Source organism: Humulus lupulus, chromosome 8, assembly GCF_963169125.1.
Source record: "Humulus lupulus chromosome 8, drHumLupu1.1, whole genome shotgun sequence".
Taxonomy (NCBI): Eukaryota; Viridiplantae; Streptophyta; class Magnoliopsida; order Rosales; family Cannabaceae; genus Humulus; species Humulus lupulus.
In genome coordinates, this window is record NC_084800.1 from 103538557 (window position 1) to 103561212 (window position 22656).

The window sequence follows — 22656 nt, forward strand, 5'->3', positions numbered from 1 at the left end:
GTGCATATGTTTCCTACATTTTCTAGTTGCCTATAAAATCATTGTCTTCTTCCCTTTATATTGGATGAGTGTTGCTGAGATTCCATATGCGTGCGCCCTTATGTCCAGTTTCTACTGGCCATAATGTAAGTCTAGATAAAATTCCATATCTTCAGTAATAGCAATTTTTTTTTTATATAATAGTTTATTGTTTTTTTTAACTGGGCTTCTAGGATTTTGAAGCTTCAACACGACACCAAACTTGTTGAGTTTTAGAATTCTGGCCATCGTTGTTATCTATTACAAAAGGTCACTGCAGTTGATTGAGGGTGGTTAAATTGTTAATATAGGTTTTTGTCCAGCATCACAAGTTGTGGTTGTTATCAAATTTTATTGTTAGTCAGGGTGTATCTTTCTCATCATATTAGGTGTATATTTCTTTCCCTTGGTGTGCAAATAGCTCTTCTGAATTTATTTTCTTTTCAAGTTTTTTATAGTTTAAAGCTACTTTCCTTCTACCAGGTTAGACGCCTTTTATGCTCTGCAAGACCTGTGGCTATTCAAACATCCGTTAATCCCAGTGCTTCTGACCAGGACCTTCAACAGGTACATTTTATTAAAACGTGCATGTTTAGTGTAAGTTCCTCTTTTTTGTTTTGTTTGATATGTTCATTTTTTTTGGTTAATCGAAATGGTATTTATGAAGGCCCGGTTATGGCATGTTGCACAAAGAACTACTTCCCTTCCTCTAGGTCGTGGGGCATTCACTCTTGGAACAATATATACACTTTTGACTGAGGTATTTTCAGCATGTGTACATGTTCTGGGAAACTTGAATAATTGCCTTCTCTTTTATAATGGGTTCATGGGATTTTGTGTGCAGGTCTTTGCAGTCCCAAAGCTTGTTTTAGCAGGCCGGTTGCCTGCCCAACAGAATGCAACTGTATGTTCAAATCATGTTGTTTCTGTGATATGCTGGTTTTCTTTTTTGTCTGTCCTTTTGAGTATTTTGGTTGTACGTGCAGATCTGAATTGCTTTTTTCTGCATTTATATGGCAGGTCTTAAAGTGTTATATATAATTTTCAAAGGCTTGTCCCAAAAATACCAGATTGTTTTAACAAGATAAAATTAAGGATTATTCCATTAATGATGGTCAAAATATTAAGGTTGGCCTAGGTCAACTTGTGTTGTTTCAGTCATGTTTTTTTTTTCTTTTCGTTATATAGAATTTGTATAGTTTGTTACTTATCCACATAAGAAATTGTTTGGTTTCTGTTGTTTATTTGACCTTTTGCTTTCCAAGTTCTTATACGTGTCCATTTATTTACTTCTGAACAATCGTTTTCCTTGGGTTGTTCATTATGCTTTTTTTCATAAATGTTTTCTAAATATGTTTTTTTTTATTTAGACAAATGTTGATTTGCTCTTTATTTTCTTGTACCTTTTGCCTTTCATTTTCACATTTTTATTGTTTCACCTGTGCCTTATTCTACTTGTAACTTTTTTAATGAAAAGGTGAATCTGGACCCAACTGTGAGGAACATACAAGAACTTAAATCTTGGCCTGAGTTTCACAATGCTGTAGCTGCTGGACTGAGGCTGGCCCCACTTCAGGTTTATCCTCCTACCTGATGTAGATGCATCATATGTACAAATTTTATAGTGTCATTTCTCTCAAATTCCTTGGTGATGAATGTTTGATGTAAGTCCTCTGTAAATGGTGTGCTGATGCTTCTTGTGACATCCTATTATTCATTTTTTTTTATTATCATGTAGAGAGAACTAGTGATCTCAAGTTCGTGCTTATCTTTAATTCTTTTCCTTACCTGTCTTACTGTGAAATATGTATATAATATTAATAACATGTGAATTGCATTTATTGAGTTTTATTAGATACACAGAAGTTGTTTGTTTGCAGGGTAAAATGTCAAGAACCTGGATTATATATAACAAACCTGAAGAACCAAATGCTATTCATGCTGGACTTCTTCTTGCACTAGGGTTGCATGGATATCTGCGTGTTTTAACTCTTACAGATATTTTCCAGTATTACAATCAGGTTTGGACTTCACTATTTACTAGATATATATACAGTATTCCTTTGGTTGCCTTCCCATGTTGGAGTTTTTTAAGTTTTTATTTGTGATCATATAAATATATTCAGCATTGTTTGTGTTATCCTGGAAATTATTTTGTTTTCTTTTATTTTAGGAACATGAAAGCACAACTGTGGGATTGATGCTTGGCCTGGCAGCTTCTTATAGAGGGACTATGGATCCATCGATATCTAAAGTAAATATATGATTTCTTGATTTTTGGCTGTTTATCTAATTGCTATTCTTTTTCGACATAAATTCACACACACGTATGCGCGCGCGCACACACATAATTATAGATGAAGCATCAATGCTCATGTTATATGATGGAAACTTGTAATAAATGGGACTTCATTTTTGCGGAAGTTTAATTCTGTTTTTATTATTTCAAGATGTCTACATGTTTATTACTTAACATTGTCAACTGAAAGTCTGAAACTTCTTTATTATACTTCTACAGTCTCTTTATGTTCATATACCTGCTCGACATCCTTCTTCCTTTCCCGAGCTGGAGTTGCCAACCCTTCTACAGGTATCAATCAAGTTATTCTCATTTCACTAGAAATCTTTCAGTGACCAATTGATATTCATAAACCAGATTCACACATTTGTCAAACTTTGCCTTGTAGTGCCACACTTGTCTTGCATTTAGTTTCCTCTTTCTGATGTTGTGACTTAGTCTTATTATCTAATATTCCCTTACCTCAGCTTTGTAGTTGGTCTTACATGATGAAGTGCTTAATCATTATTTGCCACAGTTCTGATTTGTAGAATTATTTGGTTTTCCTCCATCTAGTGATTTTAACGAGTTCTTTTTTATTTGTTAATCAGTCAGCAGGTCTAATGTCAGTTGGTCTTCTTTACGAAGGGTCTGCTCATCCTCAAACGATGCAGTTTCTCTTGGTAAATTTCCTTTATGTGTTTCTCTAGTCATTACATCTTAAATATGCATGATACTGTTCTTAGTTTGTGCTCAAAAGCATCACACATTTTTTCTTCAAATAAAAAAAAATCACAATTTCAACTTTATTTATTTATTTGACACAACCTCAGCTTGCATTAAAATTGAAAAAATAATACAATAAAAAATGGGTAAAATAAAAACCCACAGAAAAAAAATTACAAAAAGAAAGAAAAAAACAATTTCAACTTTATGGAATATGAATATGAACTTCTGGAAGCTTACTGTTGTGGATGGGGGATTGTCTCTGAGTGAATTCTGATAGAACAAACCCAAGCTCACTAGCTCTTTCCCATACCTGGTCTGAGTACTGCATACCTCTATAGACTGCAAATTAAGAATACACACACACATCACAGAGGCTAGAAAACTGGATTAAAGAATCATTAGTACTATTGTTATAGCAGTGTTCAGTTTATTTTCTGTTCCTTTTTGCCTTAGCTTTTGTATTGCTGTTTTTTAATTGGATACCTTATTCTCTTTTTTATGTATCTGCTTTTATGTTTCTTGTATATATATATAAATCATCTGCACTTATAATTTCTCAATAGAAACTAGGTTAATTTCCATTAGTACCATTACATAGCCTTTTTTTCTTTTGTAAGATGTTCCCACATTTATTATAATCAACTCTGCAGGGTGAAATAGGACGTAGAAGTGGAGGTGATAATGTACTTGAAAGGGAGGGTTATGCTGTTTCTGCAGGATTCTCATTGGGTCTTGTTGCAGTAGGTATATGCTTTAGACAGGTGTATATAAGTATGCATTTGATGTAATATATGTATAGTAAAATCTTGGTTGTAACTACGTCAATTTTAAATGAAGGTCGAGGTTATGATGCACTTGGCTTTATGGATGCTATGGTTGATCGGTTGTTCCATTATATTGGTGGCAAAGAAGTTCATAATGTAGGTTTTCTGAATTTTAGGTTCTTCATTCTTCTGTACCATTTTAGTCCTTGTATGTGTATGCTTACCCCCACTTTATTACTGATTCATTTATATGTTGTAAATGCTCTGAATGAAGGTTCAATCATGTCAATTAATTCTTTATGGTTTAGTTAAATTGCTTTTTTTTCTTATTATTTTTTATTATCAGGAAAAATCCCTTTCCTCAGGACTTTCAACAGATGAGCACAGTCGTGCTGCAGCACAGGTGTCATTTACATACTTTAGTTTTGTATTAGTCACTTTACTAAAGTTGTTAGAAACTTCTTTCTGTCAAAAAAAAAAAAAGTTAGAAACTTAGTCAGACTTCTCCTCCCTTAAAAGACTTTTTTAAAACATTTATTTTTCCTCATGTGCTATTATTTATTTGTAGATGATGGATGGAAATGCAGTTAATGTTGATGTCACTGCCCCTGGAGCGATTATTGCTCTTGCTTTAATGTTTTTGAAGGTAAAATCTTATCTATATTTTTCTCTCACCATTCATAAAGGAAAAATGCATTAAGTTAATCTGTTATTACTTTTCCCTCTTTGCTCCATATCTATGACAGACTGAATCAGAGACAATTGTGTCTAAGCTCTCTATTCCTCGTACACATTTTGACTTGCAATATGTTAGGCCTGACTTCATCATGCTTCGCGTCATTGCTCGGAATTTGATAATGTGGAGCAGGTAGTGCTGATTCTTTCAACTAGTCCAACTGTTGAATTACATATAAATAGCTATTTCATCTAACTTCTTTAAGCTGTTCTGCTGCAGGGTTCATCCCTCTCAAGATTGGATTCAGTCTCAGATTCCTGATATTGTGAAAAATGGTGTTCAACGGCTTGGCGATGATACTAGTGATATGGATGAAATGGACGCTGAAGTATTTGTGCAGGCTTATGTCAATATAGTGGCAGGGGCTTGTATTTCTCTTGGTAGGATGTAATTTCATTTATTGTAAGAGAAGCATTGGTTTATACTGCTGGGTATTTGATGATCTTTTAATGTTTTGCTTGATGCTTTCCATATAGAATTAGAATACACAGGAACTTATTACAAGCTGTTTATCTGCTGAACTAACTTATATAAACTTAAAGAACTTGTAAAGTGCATAGTTTAATTAAAATGTTGTTACTTTCTACTATTAACATGTAACAATTTATTTATTGAGCTCCTATGGCTCTTTGATTTTGAGCTTTTATAGTTTCCTTACTTTAAGATGTTAATAAGCAAATTATTTGGAGGTCAATGCCTTTCCAACTTCATATTTTCATAACAGGATTGAGGTTCGCGGGTACGAAGGATGGGAATGCACAGGAGTTATTGTATAGCTATGCTATCTATTTTCTGAATGAGGTTTGACATTCAATTTGGTTTATCTTAATTTGTAATAATATAAGTATTATAGGTAAACATTTTATTTGTTATTATTTGGTTTGCAGATCAAACCAGTTGCTGCTATAAGTGGAAGCTTCCCAAGGGGATTGTCCCACTATGTGGATCGAGGAACATTAGAGATATCCCTTCATCTAATTGTTCTTTCACTTTCTGTGGTATGTGGACATGTGGTTTCTTTTAATTGTCTCCTTTCCTTTCATTCATAAACATGGCTGAACTTGAAGTTCTCATGTATGACATTAGGTTATGGCTGGTTCTGGTCATTTACAGACCTTTAAGCTATTGAGATTTCTCCGCAGCAGAAATTCTGCAGATGGGCATGCTAATTATGGTGTTCAGATGGCCGTAAGTTTTTTTTTACGATTTGTATGAATTCCCAATGTTATGATGTCGCATTCTATTTTGCTGGACCCATTAGAAGGATATTTTTTTCATGTGTTATTTTCTTGACTGACGATGCTTAACCATTGTGATAAATGTTATATTGAGGCACAAACTAACTTTAAGTTGTGCTGTTTGATCTTTGGCACTATGTAACTCTTTCTTTTTTACTAATCTTTCTCCTGAATCCTACAATCTTTGGGAGGTAGGAAACTTTTAAATAATTGCTAGGCAGGTCCCTGTGAGGAATTGAATGCTAGACCTCATGGGAGCAAATCATGCGCCTGACTACTCAACCTAACTTTCTTGGGTTGAGGCTTGCCTCCTTTGAACCATGCATTTTCTAATATTTACCTTGCTTCTACCCATTAATTGCTGCATATTAATTGAGTCATTGAGGTTTAAATGTAAATTGCTGCTTCTTACTTATAGTTATTACTATTAGGGTGTTTAAAGCCCCAAGTGTCTGAAGAGCCTAGCAAAATATTAGTCTTACACTGTAACAGTGTCACATTCTTTATGATAAGCAATCCCCAGTTTCTGAAAATGATGCAGAATGAAGAGAAACCTTAACCACTGGCCTGCATTGTAAATAACTAAAAGATTTTTTATGGGTGAAATATAGTTGTAATTTTCTCAGATAGATTATACTGTAATTGCTTTTTGGATGTTGACAGTGGTTCTGATAAACTGCTCTCTTCCCCTCTTTCCTTGGATTTGTCTTTTCTTACATTATGACCATTGTGTTTTTAGGTAAGCTTAGCCATTTACTGTTGTAAGTTTTTTTTTTCTTTTTCTTTCTTTTTCACAAATTATATTATACTACAATGAAATTGCTTGTATTTGTTTGAAAGTTGACAGTGGCTATGATAAGCCATTTTATTTATTTAATTTTTTTTAGTTTTGTTCTTTTCATTCTTTTTGAATATTCACTCCTTGAAATTTGTCTTTTCTTACTTCATGACCACGGTGGTTTCAGGTAAGTTTAGCCATTGGTTTCTTGTTTCTTGGGGGAGGGATGCGGACTTTTTCAACTGGCAATGGTTCTATTGCTGCATTGCTGATTACTCTTTACCCACGCTTGCCTACAGGACCAAATGATAACCGATGTCACCTCCAGGTATCTTTAGAAAGCAGAATTAATTACATGTCATGATGTCGATTATGTATAGTGGTCAGGATTCAAGAAAATTCAGAATGGTTATAGAAATACTTGAGATTGGTAGAAATTGATCTATTATTCTGCTGAATAAGATACAAATATATAGGCTATATGATAGATTCTTTCTAGGTAAGAACTTCTCTATCCGAATTTCCACACAATAAATGAACTCCCACCAGAAAATCACTTTATTGATGATATTAAACAATTACAAGTCGGAAGCACTTCAAGAGGCCCCGGCTCCTATTTCCACCATCTGAGAGGGTGAAGCTCTCCAATAGAATCAAACTCAGGTTTTTTCCCCCCTCTTACAAAGATTTCCTTTCCCTAATATATAGGTATCTCCCTAATAACCCCCAAAATGCCAGCTGGTCCAGTAATACAGTGACAGCTGGACTAATAAACTAATACGTACAACTTATAACTAAAGAAAAACAACATCAGACAATATAAGACAGCTAAATCCTAAAGTATGAGTCACAGAGCTATTTAGGATGTCTCCTATGATAAACAAGGCGTATAGGTGGCTTATCACTATACAAAATATTCTATCATAATTACAGAATCGAATATATTTCTAAATATGAAAACTAAATATTCAGACATAAAATACACATGATTTCTTGTCTGTCCATACTCTTCAAGTTTGACTATAGATGTTAATGAGTCCAAGCTTGTTTATTAGAAAATAAATACTCTTTCAGATAATCCCTTGTTAAGAATATTTGCCAGTTGTTAGTCTGTGTGCACGTATCTAATTTTGATAACACCTCCATCAATTTTCTCTTTAATAAAGTGACGATCCACTTCCACGTGTTTTGTTCTACAATGATGTATTGGGTTATGAGCAATACTAATAGTAGATTGGCTGTCACCGTAAAATGTTGACCAAGAGCTTCATATTCAATCTTTAACTCCTCCAGTAGTCTCTTTAGCCAAATTGCTTCACACACTCCATTGGCCATGGCTCTATATTCTGTTTTTGCACTGCTTCTTGCAACAACAGTTTGCTTCTTACTTTGCCATGTTACCAAGTTACCCCACAATAAATTACAATAACCAGAAGTAGACTTTCTATCATCAATTGATCCATCCCAGTCTGTATCTGTGAATACTTCAACTTTCCGTTAAGGAGCTTTCTTGAAGAATAACCTTATGCCTTGTGTTTGCTTTAAATACCTTGGCACTTGATACTCAGCATTGAGGTGACCTTGGCGAGGGTCATGCATATATTGACTTACTAGACTCACAACAAATGTAATGTCGGGTCTAGTGTGAAAGATAAATGAGATTTCCAACTAACCGCCGATATCTCCCCTTGTCAACTAGATCTCCCTTGAACATTCGTGCTTTGACTCCAAGTTCGATTGGAGTTTTGCAAGGTTTACTACCTAGCATTCTGGTTTCTTTTAGGAGATCAAGAATGTACTTCCTTTGTGATACAAAAATACCTCTTTTACTCGTAGCAATTTCCATACCCAAGAAGTATCTCAGTATTCCAAGTTCCTTGACTTCAAACTCCTTTGCCAATAATTCTTTGATCAGATTCAACTCTTTAGTATTATTACCGGTCACCATTATATCAACATACACAATCAAAATAGTTATTTCCCCTTTTCCCGAGTGTTTGATGAATAGAGTGTGGTCTTTTTGGCCATGTGAGTATCCAAGACCTTTGATAACTTTTAGAAATCGATTGAATCATGCTCGAGGAGGTTGTTTCAGGCCATAGAGTGACTTGTTGAGCTTGTAGACAATCTTGGTACTAGGAGTCTTCAAATCTCGACGGTTGAATCATATAAACTTCTTTTGACTCCATTTAAGAATGCATTTTTTACATCCAACTAATTTAACTCCCAATCCAAGTTGGCTGCTAGCGAGAGTAACACTGATAGTGTTGAGTTTAGCAACTGGAGCAAAGATTTTAGTATAATCAATCCCATATGTTTGTGTAAACCCGTTTGCAACTAACTGAGTTTTGTACCATTCGATAGATCCACTTGCATTATTCTTGGCAATAGACACCCATTTGCATCCTGCCATCTTTTTCTCAGGTGGTAATTCCACTAATTTCCCGGTCTCATTTTTCTTAAGGGTTTTCATCTCTTCAAGAACAACTTCTCACCATTCAGGAATATTCAGTGCTTCTTCAATGTTCCTAGGAATAACAATTTTCGACAAGCTAGAAGTAAAAGCTTAAAATGAAGATGACAAATTTGAATAAGAGATGATGAATTTGGAGATGGGATGTTGAGTGCAAGACCTAGTTCCTTTTCTCTAGGCTATAGGAATGCCTAGATTAGTGTTTGAGTGATTATTATTATTTGACTCGTTTGGAGGAAGAGGATCTACCATCAGGTTGGCTTCTTGACTGTGTTGAGGATTCGTGTTTTGTTTATATCTTTGTCGTCTAGAATAAATACGCAACTCTTGTTGTTGGTTTGGAGGATGTGATTCTGTTTCTATTGACTCAGAAGATGAGGCAAGATCTTTTGAATTTGGGTCTGTCGGAGGGTGAGTCAATTCTTGATCTGTCAGAGGGTAAGTCGATTTTGGAAGAGAGGAGTTTGTGGGATGTGATGGAATTATAGATTGACTCAGAGGTAGTTCTAATCCCCATGTCCACTGAGTTTCGTTGATAAGTGTTGGTCTCCCCTTAAAGCGAGGTGGGAGAGTAGTATGAAGAGTTTTAAAAAAAACTGACATCTCTGGAGACGAAGATTTTTTTTGTAAGAGGGTAGTATCGCCGATAACCTTTTTGAGTAGAAGAGTAACTATGAAGATAGTTTTAATGGCTCTAGGGTCAAGTTTGGTGCAATCTTTATGATGCATATGGACAAAAGCGGTATACCCAAAGGTTTTGACGGGAAGAGTGTTTGAAGATAGATGAGCATAGGAAGTCTGAAGAAGAGAACATGGTGTCCGAAAACCAATTGGACGACTAGGGAGATGATTGGTGAGATAGGCAGTGGTAAGGATAACATCTCCCCAAAGGTACTTAGGAACATGCATAGTAAAAAGTAGAGGTCTAACAACTTCTAAGAGTGACGATTCTTACGTTTAGCGATGCCATTCTATTGAGGGGTATCGACACATGAACTTTAAATAAGGCCTTTTTTTTAATATGTAGGGTCCTAAGATAGAGTTGAAATATTATTTGCCATTATCTGTTCGAAATATACGAATAGATGTTTGAAATTGTGTTTGAATCATGTTATGGAAATTTTGAAACACATGAAATGTATCAGACTTATTTTTGAGGAGATACACCCAAGTAGGGGTGGCAATTCGTGTTATCGTGTTATGTCATGGCGAGTTGGTGTGTCTAACTGGTCAACCTTAACTCGACCTGTTTATGTTTCGTGTAAAAAAATTTCAACCCTAACCCGACCCGTCGTGTTCACGTGTCGACCAAACCTATCACACCCTACTTGTAGATCGACATGATTAGCATCAGATATTTGATTTATTTTACATTTTTGTTTGCATCAATTTATTTCACTCATTTGACTAATACACTACATAAAAATATATAAAGTTTTTATTAAACAAAATTGATGAATTAAATAATTTATCACAAAATATTAACACAATAAACAAATTTTTAATATCAATTACTTATGCTAAATTATTTTAAGAAATTTTCTTTATGCTTTAGATTTATCTTTTATGGAAAATAAATAATATTTTAACTATAGATTAATAATTTTAAAGATATACTGATCATAAACGGGTTAATTCGTGTCACATGGATTGACCCCAACCTGACCCAAAAAAATGTCGTGTCAAATGGGTTCGACCCATTTTCGACCGCCAATTAATTTTCCCAACCTTAACCTGCATTATTCATGTCATTTTTGAGTCATATTGTCGTGTCGAAACCCATTTTGCCAACCCTTACACACCCAATTAAGACGTATGTGATCATTAATAAATGTGATAAACCACCGATGATCATGGGAAGTAGTGACTTTTGAAGGTCGCCACAGATCACTGTGAATTAAAGAGAAATGGCAGGTTGGAGTATAATGTTTTTGAGGAAAAACGGTTCGTGTGTGCTTAGCCAATTGACAAATATCACATTGCAAAGAACTATAATTATTATTGGAAAATAATGATGGAAACAAATGTTTTAAATATGAAAAACTTGAATGACCAAGTTGATAGTGCCATAACATAATTTTGCTAGAGTTTGAAATAGAAACATAGTTTATTGTAGAAACAGAGGTAGAAGCCAAACTAGATGAACTAGGTTGTATTATTGGTTGACAATTTTCAAAGAGATAAAGTTCACTATGAATTCTAGCACTGTCAATCGTCCTTCTCGAGGATAGTTCCTGAAATTGGCAAAGAATTGGATAGAAATTTAGCAAGACAACGATTGTCAGTAGTCAACTTAATGATAGAAATTAAATTGCATGTTAAAGAAGGAACATGAATGATTGATTTGAGGATTAAATCATGACAATTTAATGATACTAATTGCTGCAATAGGAGAGAGCTTGCCATCTGCTATTTTGACACTAGAATGACACTAGAAGGATTAGAACATGGAGTATAGGATTCAAACAAATAATATAAACTTGTCATATGATGAGAGGCGCTAGAATTAATTATCCATGGTGTTTGAGAGTCAATGAAAGCAGAGAAGAAATTACCATAATGGGCAATAGAGCAAGGCGCACTATATGATCTGGAACCCAGAACCCATTGCAAATAATTTTTACCTTCAAGTTTGTGGCTGTGATATGGAGAGAGCCATTGTCAGGGCTATAAAGAGAGCCCATAGAACCACTATGCTGAGTTTGGGCTGAATTGGAATTAGAAATATTTTCAATGGGCTATGTTTGGGCTGAGTGAGGCGCATAGAACCACTATGCTGAGTTTGGGCTGAATTGGAATTAGAAATATAAAGAGAACCCATAGAACCACTATGCTGAGTTTGGGCTGAATTGGAATTAGAAATATTTTCATTGGGCTGTGTTTGGGCTGAGTGAGGCGCAATAGTTTGAGAGTACACATCTTCATTGGTCGACATCTTTATTTGTGCAATTAGGACTTGCGATTGGACTTCCGAGGAGACCAAGGCTGGTAGAGGAGACTGTGGGCTTCTAATTGGACTTGTGACAGGACTTCTGAGAACTGGACGAGGACATCTACGATGGACTGTGGGGTCGCATGAAGATGTCGCCTGACTACCGAGAAGCTTCTGGTCCCTAGTTGCCAAGGTTCCAAGATAAAGGCGCCGATCTAGAGGATGCTGCCTGAAACAACAAAGAAAAGGTAGTGGCCGAAGAAGAATGGAGCAGAACAAATTTTTTTCTATTCGAGGAGAGAAAAGAGTCGAAAGCTCTAATACCATATAGAAATATTTGAGTGTATTATTCTGCTGAATATGATATGAGAGAAATATATAGGCTATACATAATATTCTATCATAATTATAGAAATATGGAAACTAAATATTCAGACATAAAATACAGATATGATTGAGTTTATACTTTTTTGGACCTTGTGTTTTGTCAAATTACCTGTTTGGATCCTGTGTTTTGACAAATAATTTTTTAAACCTTGTGTTTTGTGAAATAGTTCAAATAGAATCCTAAACTTGATTTTGGTCAAAGTTTTCCGAGTTAAAATTATAAATGATTAACCAAACTAACAATTTAAAACAAAAATAAAATCATTTTATCTAATAAATGTGTTATATTCAATTTTGTCTTCATCAAAATTGGGTTTAGGAGTTTATTTGAACTATTTTACAAAACACAAGGTCCAAAAAGAAATTTATCAAAACATAGGGTCCAAACAAATAATGGGATACAACAGTCAAAAAAATGTATAAACTCTATATGATTTCCTATCTGTCAATTATGGGAGTGATGTATTTTTATTGATAATGCTGCGCTTCTTGAAAAATTCCTGAAATACTCATCATTGTCTCAACTTAGTGTGTAATTAGTTTAGCTAGTCTGAAGCAGCGGTGGTATAAATGTTGGATGTATGGAGAGGTGACGAGGTGTTTGCAATCAGATTTTCAGCGCTGTTTTGAGTATCAGCCTTACACAATGGTCAGATGTCAGAGTTTTGGGTGGACCGAGAATGTAGGGATTTTGAGTTTTTCTGGTTGGAATTTCACTATTTCAGATGTCTTAATGATAGAGAGATGGGGGAATTGATAAAGCTGTTGGGATATATGGAGGAGTTTTGTTTTGTATCGGTTTCCAGATATAAATGGTGGTTTTTGTGCAAATCTTGTTTTGATAGTTTTCAAGACTTGGGAGTGTATTGAAGATTTTGTTCCTTATCCGCTAGCGTGGAAGTCTGCAGTTCCAGTAATGGTGAAAGATTTATAGGGGTTAGTAGGATTGGGAAATCAATCTCACAGAATGTTACAAAGAGTTGTTAAGCTATATCTTTGGGATGGTGTGTTATGCATAAGAGTTCAGAGGAGCATCGATCACCTTTATATTTATTTTAGTTTTGTTCAGAACTTATGGTGGAGGCCTTTGGCGGAGTCTTAAGTTATGTTGGGCAATTCCAAGAACTGGTGCTAATTCTTTTTAGTGTTCAGTTGGGATTGGTTGGTAGTGAAAAGAGGAAATTGTTATGGAATTATTCTATACATGCCATTTGTTGGGCTGTTTGGTGTGAGAGAAATCTAAGAATTTTTACAGATTTGAGAGGAGGAAATCTGGGAAAAAGTTAAATTTTGGCTGGCTGTTTGGCTGTAAATTGTCAAGGAGTTTATAAAATTTTCCTTTTCTGAGTTATTAAGGATTTAAGAGTTATTAGACTAGACTTGTTTTTTATTTTGTTACTCTGGTTAAGTTATTTTCATATTTTTGGGATTTTTTTTTCCGCTCCTTTAGCTTTTATGAGCTTTTAATATTATTGTTCTTATTATAATAAGTAAAAAGGTCTGAAGCAGATGCTTTTCTATACTGTAGCACACTTCTTCCCCTTACAAGTCTGATTGTTCCTTCTTTTTAATTTTTCTAATGGAAGTATATTTTCCAGGCATTCAGGCATTTATATGTACTTGCAACAGAGGCTCGCTGGATTCAAACTGTTGATGTTGACACTGGTCTACCTGTGTATGCACCTCTTGAAGTTACCATAAAGGAAACTGACCATTATGCAGAAACAAGCTTTTGTGAGGTCACCCCCTGCCTTCTTCCAGAACGAGCAGTGGTAAGTTACAATTGGAAAATTCTTATTTTCTTGCTATCACTCGGTTGAATCTGCACTCCCTTTTTTTAAAAAAAAAAAAATTAAATTAGTAAAGTTCGGTTTTTGGATTCATGAGTTACTTCATATTTTGCTGCTTGCAGTTGAAAACAATACGCGTATGTGGCCCTCGGTACTGGCCTCAAGTAATAGAGTTTGTTCCTGAAGGTAGCAGATGCCTCTGTTCATATTTAAAATGTTACAAATGTTATGATGTTTTTGATAATAAGTTTATATTTTTTGCACTTTTTTGCCCTTTCTTTCTTTCATACTGTATTCCGTTCTCTTTGTTGTTATTAAACAGATAAAACCTGGTGGACTTTTGGGGATAAGAGTAATCCATTCAATTCTGGTGTTCTGTATATCAAGAGAAAGGTTGGAGCTTGTTCATATGTTGATGATCCCATTGGGTGCCAGTCACTGCTGTCACGAGCAATGCATAAGGTCAAATTACTTTACCACTTGACAGCTCCCTTTATCTCTGGCAGATGATATAATATATGTCAAATATTTATGATCCAGGTCTTCGGTTTAACTGGTTTAAAAGCATCTAAACCTAGCACAGATGGGTGCAATGGGCCTGGTTCTGTTACAGTTGATCAGCTGGTCAGTACTTTCTCATCTGATCCAAGCTTGATTGCTTTTGCACAACTCTGCTGTGACCCTTCTTGGAATAGCAGGTAAGTCTATATTTCTTCCATTAAAAAAAATTCCATTTCCCGTATTTATAAATCAACTTCTTTAAGATAAAACCCTTTAGCATAAGGTCACTTGTTTCTCATTTATCTGAATTTCTTTTGATATTTCTGGATTAATATAAATGATGAGTACGTTTTATTTGACCTGTTAGACGTTTGCAACAAGCATGTTATTACTATGCAAGTACATTTGTGTGATTATATCAATGAAAATGTAAATACTTTTTGCATAGTCATCTGTAAAGACAAGAGTCTCTGAATAGTCCTTGATCTTAAAGAGTTGTTCAGATTTGTGCATATGGAATTTTTGAGGTAAGCTCAAATTGTGAACCATGATGTGCCAACACTACACTAGTTTAAGAGTTGTTCAATTGGTTTGGATTTGGAGTGTGCAAGTGTGTGGGAGGATATAGAAGAGGTTCAAAACCTAAGTGTGCATGTGCATTTTCGCTTTGCACTTGTATTTTTATATAATAGAATAGACGAACCTTCTTAACAGGCTGGAAATCAAATGCATAACATTGTCATTAACAGAGGACTTGTATTGTATAATTTCTTTTGTAAAGTAATTAATTTAATTAATATTTAAGTGATAAACAACATGTGCAGAACCGATGTTGATTTCCAGGAATTTTGCTTACAAGTGTTATTCGAGTGTGTGAGCAAGGACAGACCTGCTCTCTTACAGGTACACTATATACTGTTACAATGATGAGCTAATATTTTGATGGTTTCAACATCAACAGTACATTAATGAATCAAGTTATACCTGATTATGAATGCATACAATCAAAATTGCACCTTTTTTGTAGTAAAGGTTTGTAGTGTATAGTTGCCTGTGTTTATTCTGATGAAATCATTTATCATAGAAAAGTTTCATACTTGTTTCACTTTTTGTATCTCTATGGGAGTTTCTGCGTAATTCCTTTGTTTATTTGATTCTTATAATCAACTATTATTTTCGAATCCCTGGCAGGTATATTTGTCATTGTACACAACAATTGGGTCAATGGCAGATCAGTTCGCTTGTTGTACAGTTGTTTTGGGTGACTCACTTTTTATCTCTAATTTAAAGGTAGTTTTCTGTCTGATGACAAGTTTTTATATATTGACTGCTAAGATTGATTTTAGTGCACTATATGTTAATGAAAATGGTTGCTTGTTTCAAATTCTACTGGTTTTGGATGTTAAACAATATTAATTACATTTTGAATAAATAAAGACAACACATACGGTTTAGCAAGGTCTTTTGATATAGTTCGCTCTAGTGCTATGTTTGTTAATCTTTTAAGAGCTGGTAATTGGAAAAGAAATAAAGAAAGCATTTCTCTTTCTTCTTCATTCACTTGTGTTTACTTGTACAATTAACAGTTACAAGTAGCGGGATCTATATAATTGGTGAAATTGGAAAAGAGAAGCACAATTCTTGATCCCTTATCTTTTTCTTCATTTATCCAAAATCTTTCCCATTTTGATTGTTTTTGTTGAGGAATGGTAGACATGCCGAGTTAGTTGATGAATTTAAAAACTTAATTAAATAGTGGCTGAATAGGGTGATGTTTTGAGCTGCATTCTACATAATGCTTTGAGTCAGGCTCTAAGTTTTTCGAAAGGTGAATTTATTGAGGTGAAATATAGAGGATGGTTTTTAATAAGTTTCTCTTGTTAATATTTTCTCACAACCATTATTTTTCCTGCTTGCAGCTTGCAGTAGCCTACAATGAAGCTTTATTGAGTGGAAGATTGACTACTTCAAGAGGTGGCATTGTTCAATCCAATTTTCTAGGATCTCTTAGAAAGAGAGTAGAAGACCTCCTGAACTGTTTCGACGGATTACAAGATGATTTTGGTAACTATTTAAGATCTGGGACATGGCCGAAGGGGGAGGAGAAGGGTCCAATTCTCCTTTCTTGGTACCTTCAGTGGTTTGGTGTACCAGCTCCATCTGTAATTAAGACAGCTGCGGAGAAAATCAAGCCCAAAGTCAAATCATCATCTCTTGTTCCGGTATTGCGTTTGTTATTTCCAAACACAGACATCAACGTTATTGGTGAGATAGACAAGTTCTTGTCTTCCAACATCAGTAATTGAAACCTCTGACCTCCGCGACCCGCCCAGAAATTTTTGCATTAAGATAGTTTCCATAATTGTTGCTCAATATTTGTCGAATGGGCTACGAAAGAAAAAAATAATACATTAGTCATCAGTGTACTGTGTATCATAGCGTGGTCAATGATTTTCATCTGCCCATGGTTGAGATTTTAAAGAATCAACCCCGTTGTTGGTCCTATTGTATATTTATTTGTAGAATGTGTATATTTATTTCAACTGCTGTCAAAATTTGTATCTTCATTTATGACGAAAATTCGATCTAGTCTGGTTGTGTGATTCAAAATCATTATCCATATCAGGAGTTTGTGGCAGTGAGTGCAAGGCTTCTGATTGTACTAGTGAACTAACGAACGACTCTTGGAAAGAATAAAAAGACAGGCAAGTCCTTTTCACAAAGTCATTTAATGGCAGAAATACTTGTTGCTTCATCGGTTAGGAGTTATACTTAAGCTTCAATAATTGAATAGCAGAAGAGTTTAATGTGCTGGTGTAAAGAATAGCATTTATTCTTAAAAAAATAAATGCAAACACAAGAGGAGAAAGCTAGAGAAAAACAGTTGTGCTTTACGTACAATTTTGATTTACTTTATTTGTTTTTGTTTTGTTAAGTACAATTCAAGTAGGCGTATTAAATTGCCCATTGTCGGCCTATGCAAATTTTGCCCACTTGTCAAAAATGACATCCTCGGCTTTAAACAAAGAACGAAAAAATCGAAGTGACTCGAAACCTATATGAAACTAAAAAGAAGACAGATTTAGGGGAAATTTATACGAACCGAGGTTGTAGTAAACGAACCCAAAAAATAAAATAAGAAAATTCGGACGACCCCCCCAAAAAAAGTGAAAAAAAAAATAAAAAAAATTGACCGAAGTGTCAAGAACGAGAGATGATACGTGTATACAGGAACTCGTTCCACGTGTCGGGCAACCCAGGAAGACACCAATGTATGCAATCTGCATACGTGGCCGGGTCAGCCTGCTGCTCCTGGGTCAACATCTTGCCCTGTCGTATGGTGTAGACCGAAGTATGTGCATCTTTACGGTACTCAGAGAGAGTGGTTATGTTGAGGAAGTGAACCGGAATTTTGAGCGACCGGGTTATGTTTTTGGCTAACACAAAGAGCCGGCGGTCCGTCCCCACTTCAAGTGGGCTCGATATGTTCTGAACCGGCATAGTCTCTTTGGCACATTTAATGCCATCTGGGTTATTCCAGTCCAAGCTCCTATTCAATTTCAAGGCAAGTAAATAAATCAGTTTGATTATTAATACATGTGTAGTTATATATCATATCAAGCACAAGCACAATCACAAGCACATGACAATGATTGTCATATGAGGAATTTTTTAAACCTCTATTAATACGATCTAGGCCAAGGGTAATTTATGGTATAATAAGGCCCCACTACAACCACCAATGTTAGGTTCGTGCTAACCTAATTAAAAGTATTAGGTTCGTTTTAAAAAGGATTAGCTATAACCTACACGACTTGTAATTATTCGGAATGAGTGTCTTGAATTTTATAATATATCATGGTGGTGTACTTAGAAATCAATTAATTAGAAACATCTTCTAAACTACTTCAATAATAAACCGAATAAGCCAATTTTGTTTGGTTTTATCTTATCCTTGTTGCAAAGCCAAAAGAACATGCCCAAGTCGGTTAAATGCATCACTGAACTAAACTAAGCCAAATTTTGTCCAAAACTAATTTCAATGGTAAAAGAAAATTAGATATAGAAAAAAGTGTGAAGAGTAACAGGATTAGAAAATTACTTGATATGAAGAGGTGACATGCTACTAAAGAAGACAGTAGTACGATTGGGATCTATATTCTCGTTCACCCAATTAGCCCATGTCCTCAAAACTCTTCCATATGCTACTGGCCGTTCGATCTCATCGTACTCTGTGGCCCCTTCATCGAACGATCCTCGTCTTTTCGATTAATCCCACAAAATAAATTCAGAAAAAAAAAGAAAGGAAGAGGGATCAGTCTCATTGTTGTGGTAGTAGCCTGATTGAAAAGAAAGAAAAAGAAGGATCATATAAAGAGACACAAATAAGCTTTTTTTTTAGATATATATACTTACAAGACTTTCATGGAAAAAGTGTTCATCCACCAGATGTATGTGTTGAAGACAAGATAGTCGACACTTTTCCAGTTGACACCATGCTTATCGATTGATTCAGGCATTATTATACGGTTCAATATACTGTGCATGTTTGGATCGTCTGAATTTGACTCCACCAAAAATGGGGCCCAATAAAACTCCACTGTCGCATTATAATCCTATAAGAGGTCCACAAAGATCAAATGAGATACTTAAAAAGAAGAATCAGAAGCCGACTCTCAAAGCAAAGGTCACACATCTTTTGAGGCAATATCCAACTAGCCATTAACATTGCTGCCCCATGCTTTCCAATAATAATTTCGATGAAATGTAACCACACAAATTATTATTTAAAAAAAAAAAAAAAGAATATAGGCTGAAAGACAAAATTGGTTGTATATTTTAGTAGAAGTTTAATAGAAGATGCATTAAGTCTAGTTGGTTTGGTGTTAACGAGGATCATGAGGTTGGAGCTTGGAATTATCAATTCTAAATATCACTAACCACCAAATATGATATTAAATTAAGAATATGAAAAATGTTTTGTTGACCTTATTGTTACTTATTTTATTTTGCATTAAAGGCTGTGCTATTATATTTATATGTTTATGTAATAATGCATATTTGTCTTGACATTAATGATTAATCATGATGATGATCCACATTAACAAATATTCCACTTGCCGATCCCAAACAAAAAAAAAAAATAGAGGAAAGGTACCTCAATTCTGAAAATATTTCGAGAGCCAGACTTTTGTAAGCTCTTCCTTCCCGGAGGTATAATAGATTGAGCTAAGCAAACCATTGATTCCCACTGATTTCTATTTAGTGAGTCCCCAACAAACATGAGCCTCTTGTTCCTCAGTTTCTCTAGTAATAATCTTGCTTTGAACCTTGAATACAAAAATTAATCAATCAATATTAGTATTAAAGCAAATGATAATCATAAAAGCATTCAAGAAAAGAAAAGAAAAGAGCTTACTTGGGCAAAGAGCAATCTCTGGGTTGCCATTTCCAACCTTGGTACATCGAATCCTTTCTTCCATTTCTCATACAAGTCACTTGAGCTGTGAGAAACTCGCATTCATCTTCCTTATACAACGGGTGGGTAGAATTATCATAAACCCATTCCCCTGTAAACAAATCGCAATCTTCCGGGGGCAAAACGACATCTTCACCGTCGTCGTTTTCTTCTTCTTCTTCTCCTCCTCCTCCGGCGAGAACTGGCAATTCAATCTTCTGCTCCTCTTCTTTACTTGGTTCCAACTTGATTTTTTCTGGGGTTTCATCAGAATCCTCAGCCGGGGTTTCCTCGAGCGAAGTTTGGGAATTCTTCACTGCTTTGTACTCATCGTTTTTTTCCGGTTTGGCTTCTTCAACCACGACCACCTTCGCCGGCGTTTTGCTCAGTTTGGGCACCGATTCTTGGATTTCTTGAGCTTTGGGCCTAGAAAAGGGGAACTCGGCTATGGACTTTACGTCCTCATTGTACATGAACACCCCAAATAAGAAAATGGAGAAAACAACAACGAAAATGGAGAGGTTGTTGTTCTTACGACCCTTCATCGCCCCCGGCTCCGAAGGGAACAGAGGGGTTTTCCGGCGAGGTGGCTGCATGGATGAGAGAGAGAAAAAAAGAAGAAGAAAGAATATGAAATTGAATAAGGAATGAATGAAAGATGGTGAGAGTGAGAAGCTGATGGGAAAATATAAGAAAGAAGAAACGACGCTATCAAGTTAAAATTTTTTAAAAATAAAATAAAGACAGAGAGAGAGACTTACCGAATTAGTGTTGGATTTTGGGGTTTGTTTAATGGAGCGTTTGGTGAAATGGGTTAGTCTTCAAGAAATGGTTAAGGCATTTGGTGGAGGGAGAGTTGTCTTTCTCAAGATGTGTCTTCTTCTTTTTCTTGGTTTTTTATTTGTTTATTATTTTCTTTGCTCTCTTTTATATTCCATGGCTAACTACTTTCTTCATATTTTGTGTACATTTTTTCTTGGAGAAAAAAAAAAAAAGAGGAGAGAGAGAGGCCGAGGAGTGATTTCAAAGCTTGGGTGAGTTCGTCTGAGTTAGCTGTAGCCTAAGGATGACAGGAAAGAAAATGGTTATCAGTTATGGCCTCTATGGCTTGGCGGGCAGTTGGTTATTGTCAATCACAAATTGTAATTCACAATATTATACACTCACTCTCTTATTTTATTTTTTTATTTAATAAATAATAATAATAATTTTAATTTAGGGTAGTCACTTTGTTGGGTCAAAGTCGAATAAGGTCAAAGAGCAACAGTTGGTCAGTAATCTGGGTGGTTCTCTTGTTTCAATCAGACAACACTTTACTTTTCATCAAAACGACATGTCGTCCATTTCTTAAAAATGTTTCTAGTTGATCAGTTATCACAAACTAAAACTGATTTTTATAGAATCTTCTTTCAGAGTTGTGGTACGGAATCAGGCTTGTCTAACCAAATGTCACGAATATAATAATAATAATAATTTTTGAAATAAAACCAATAATATTGTTATTATTGCCTCTATAATTGAAATAATAACATTAGTTTACGGAGACTTGAAGGAAACATTAAAAATTAGGCATCTGACAATTCACAAAATGTCACATTAGATTAATAAACAAGGTTTAATAGCCTACCTATAATCCACGTCATTTGTTCTTGTAAATTTTCAACATTACTTTGATCATCTTTTCTGTTGTGCTCTCGTCTTCCTCATCTAATGGGTATGAAAATTGAATAATATTGTATTATTTATTTTTCCTTAAAAAAAATCTCAAATGAGGAGTATTACCACCACCAAGGTAATATATAAATTAAAACTTAAGGAAGATAATTTAGAAAAACATTTTATGCGTTCTAAAACTTTGGTAGGCCACCAACTCTATTACATTAAATATAGTATATTTTTACATAAATTACGAAACAAATTAATTTTTTTCATTCGTACGTGACACTTTTGATTTGACATATCAAATGTTGGGTCTTATTAGTGGTTGATGTCCCCTTAATAGGAAATTATTCTGTATAATGAGAAGGATATGCAAGAGAACCACTTATTATAATTATAGGTACAAGATATGCCAAATAAGAAAGAAAAAAAACAAACAAAACCCTTTGCCAACCATTTATTATTTATTTATCAATTGCCAAAATAAGTAGCTACTCCCACTAATTTTAAAATTTGAATTATACTAATAATAATAATAAGAAGATTTGTGATTTGTAATACTTCAATGCAGGAGAACTTTAGTCCAACCAAACAAGTTGATAATCTATTCTTCATAGTTACTTATTTTGTTAGAGCACTGTTAATATCACTCAAAATATTTCATTAAAATCTTTTTTTTTTATTTTACCTCACACTTTTATATTATACTATATATAAACTTTTTTACATTTTCTTTTACATCATTTAAATATTATATTTATAAATAATATTTATTAGTTAAAATCAAAGAAAAAAATTGAAAAAAAAAATATTAAAAAATGTTTACATTCACATTTGAAGCTTAACTACAACTAGCTTTGCAATTATTAGTATTTTACCAAAGCATTTAGAGCATACAATGGAAAAGGATTTTAA

At 34.6% G+C, this 22656-nt stretch overlaps 2 protein-coding genes across 3 annotated transcripts in view; one reads left to right on the forward strand and one right to left on the reverse strand.

The window, feature by feature from the left end:
* The window catches only part of LOC133798257 (anaphase-promoting complex subunit 1), a 28895-nt gene extending 11682 nt beyond the window's left edge, over positions 1-17213 (forward strand). The window contains exons 13-37 of the mRNA XM_062236493.1: positions 502-585; positions 686-778; positions 863-922; positions 1496-1594; positions 1899-2039; positions 2192-2272; positions 2537-2608; positions 2908-2979; positions 3676-3769; positions 3863-3945; positions 4136-4192; positions 4358-4435; positions 4536-4657; positions 4745-4905; positions 5250-5326; positions 5413-5523; positions 5612-5713; positions 6729-6869; positions 13932-14105; positions 14246-14309; positions 14446-14585; positions 14664-14821; positions 15449-15527; positions 15816-15914; positions 16544-17213. Coding sequence (XP_062092477.1) covers positions 502-585; positions 686-778; positions 863-922; positions 1496-1594; positions 1899-2039; positions 2192-2272; positions 2537-2608; positions 2908-2979; positions 3676-3769; positions 3863-3945; positions 4136-4192; positions 4358-4435; positions 4536-4657; positions 4745-4905; positions 5250-5326; positions 5413-5523; positions 5612-5713; positions 6729-6869; positions 13932-14105; positions 14246-14309; positions 14446-14585; positions 14664-14821; positions 15449-15527; positions 15816-15914; positions 16544-16930 — 2829 coding nt within the window. The 3' untranslated portion in view covers positions 16931-17213. The remainder of the gene's footprint in view (positions 1-501; positions 586-685; positions 779-862; positions 923-1495; positions 1595-1898; positions 2040-2191; positions 2273-2536; positions 2609-2907; positions 2980-3675; positions 3770-3862; positions 3946-4135; positions 4193-4357; positions 4436-4535; positions 4658-4744; positions 4906-5249; positions 5327-5412; positions 5524-5611; positions 5714-6728; positions 6870-13931; positions 14106-14245; positions 14310-14445; positions 14586-14663; positions 14822-15448; positions 15528-15815; positions 15915-16543) is intronic.
* A 301-nt stretch (positions 17214-17514) lies between these two features.
* LOC133798258 (xylan O-acetyltransferase 1-like) lies at positions 17515-21197 on the reverse strand. Of its 2 annotated transcripts, XM_062236495.1 has the most exons (6): positions 20844-21197; positions 20044-20672; positions 19783-19954; positions 19041-19240; positions 18727-18885; positions 17515-18174 (listed from the first exon to the last, which is right to left on the reverse strand). In XM_062236495.1, exons 2-6 carry the CDS (start codon positions 20625-20627, stop codon positions 17826-17828), a joined length of 1464 nt encoding a protein of 487 aa, XP_062092479.1. In that variant the 5' UTR covers positions 20628-20672; positions 20844-21197; the 3' UTR covers positions 17515-17825. The 2 variants fall into 2 exon arrangements, with proteins under 2 accessions (XP_062092479.1, XP_062092478.1); XM_062236494.1 differs by lacking the exon at positions 20844-21197 and having other exon boundaries at positions 20044-20791.
* Positions 21198-22656: the final 1459 nt, after the last annotated feature.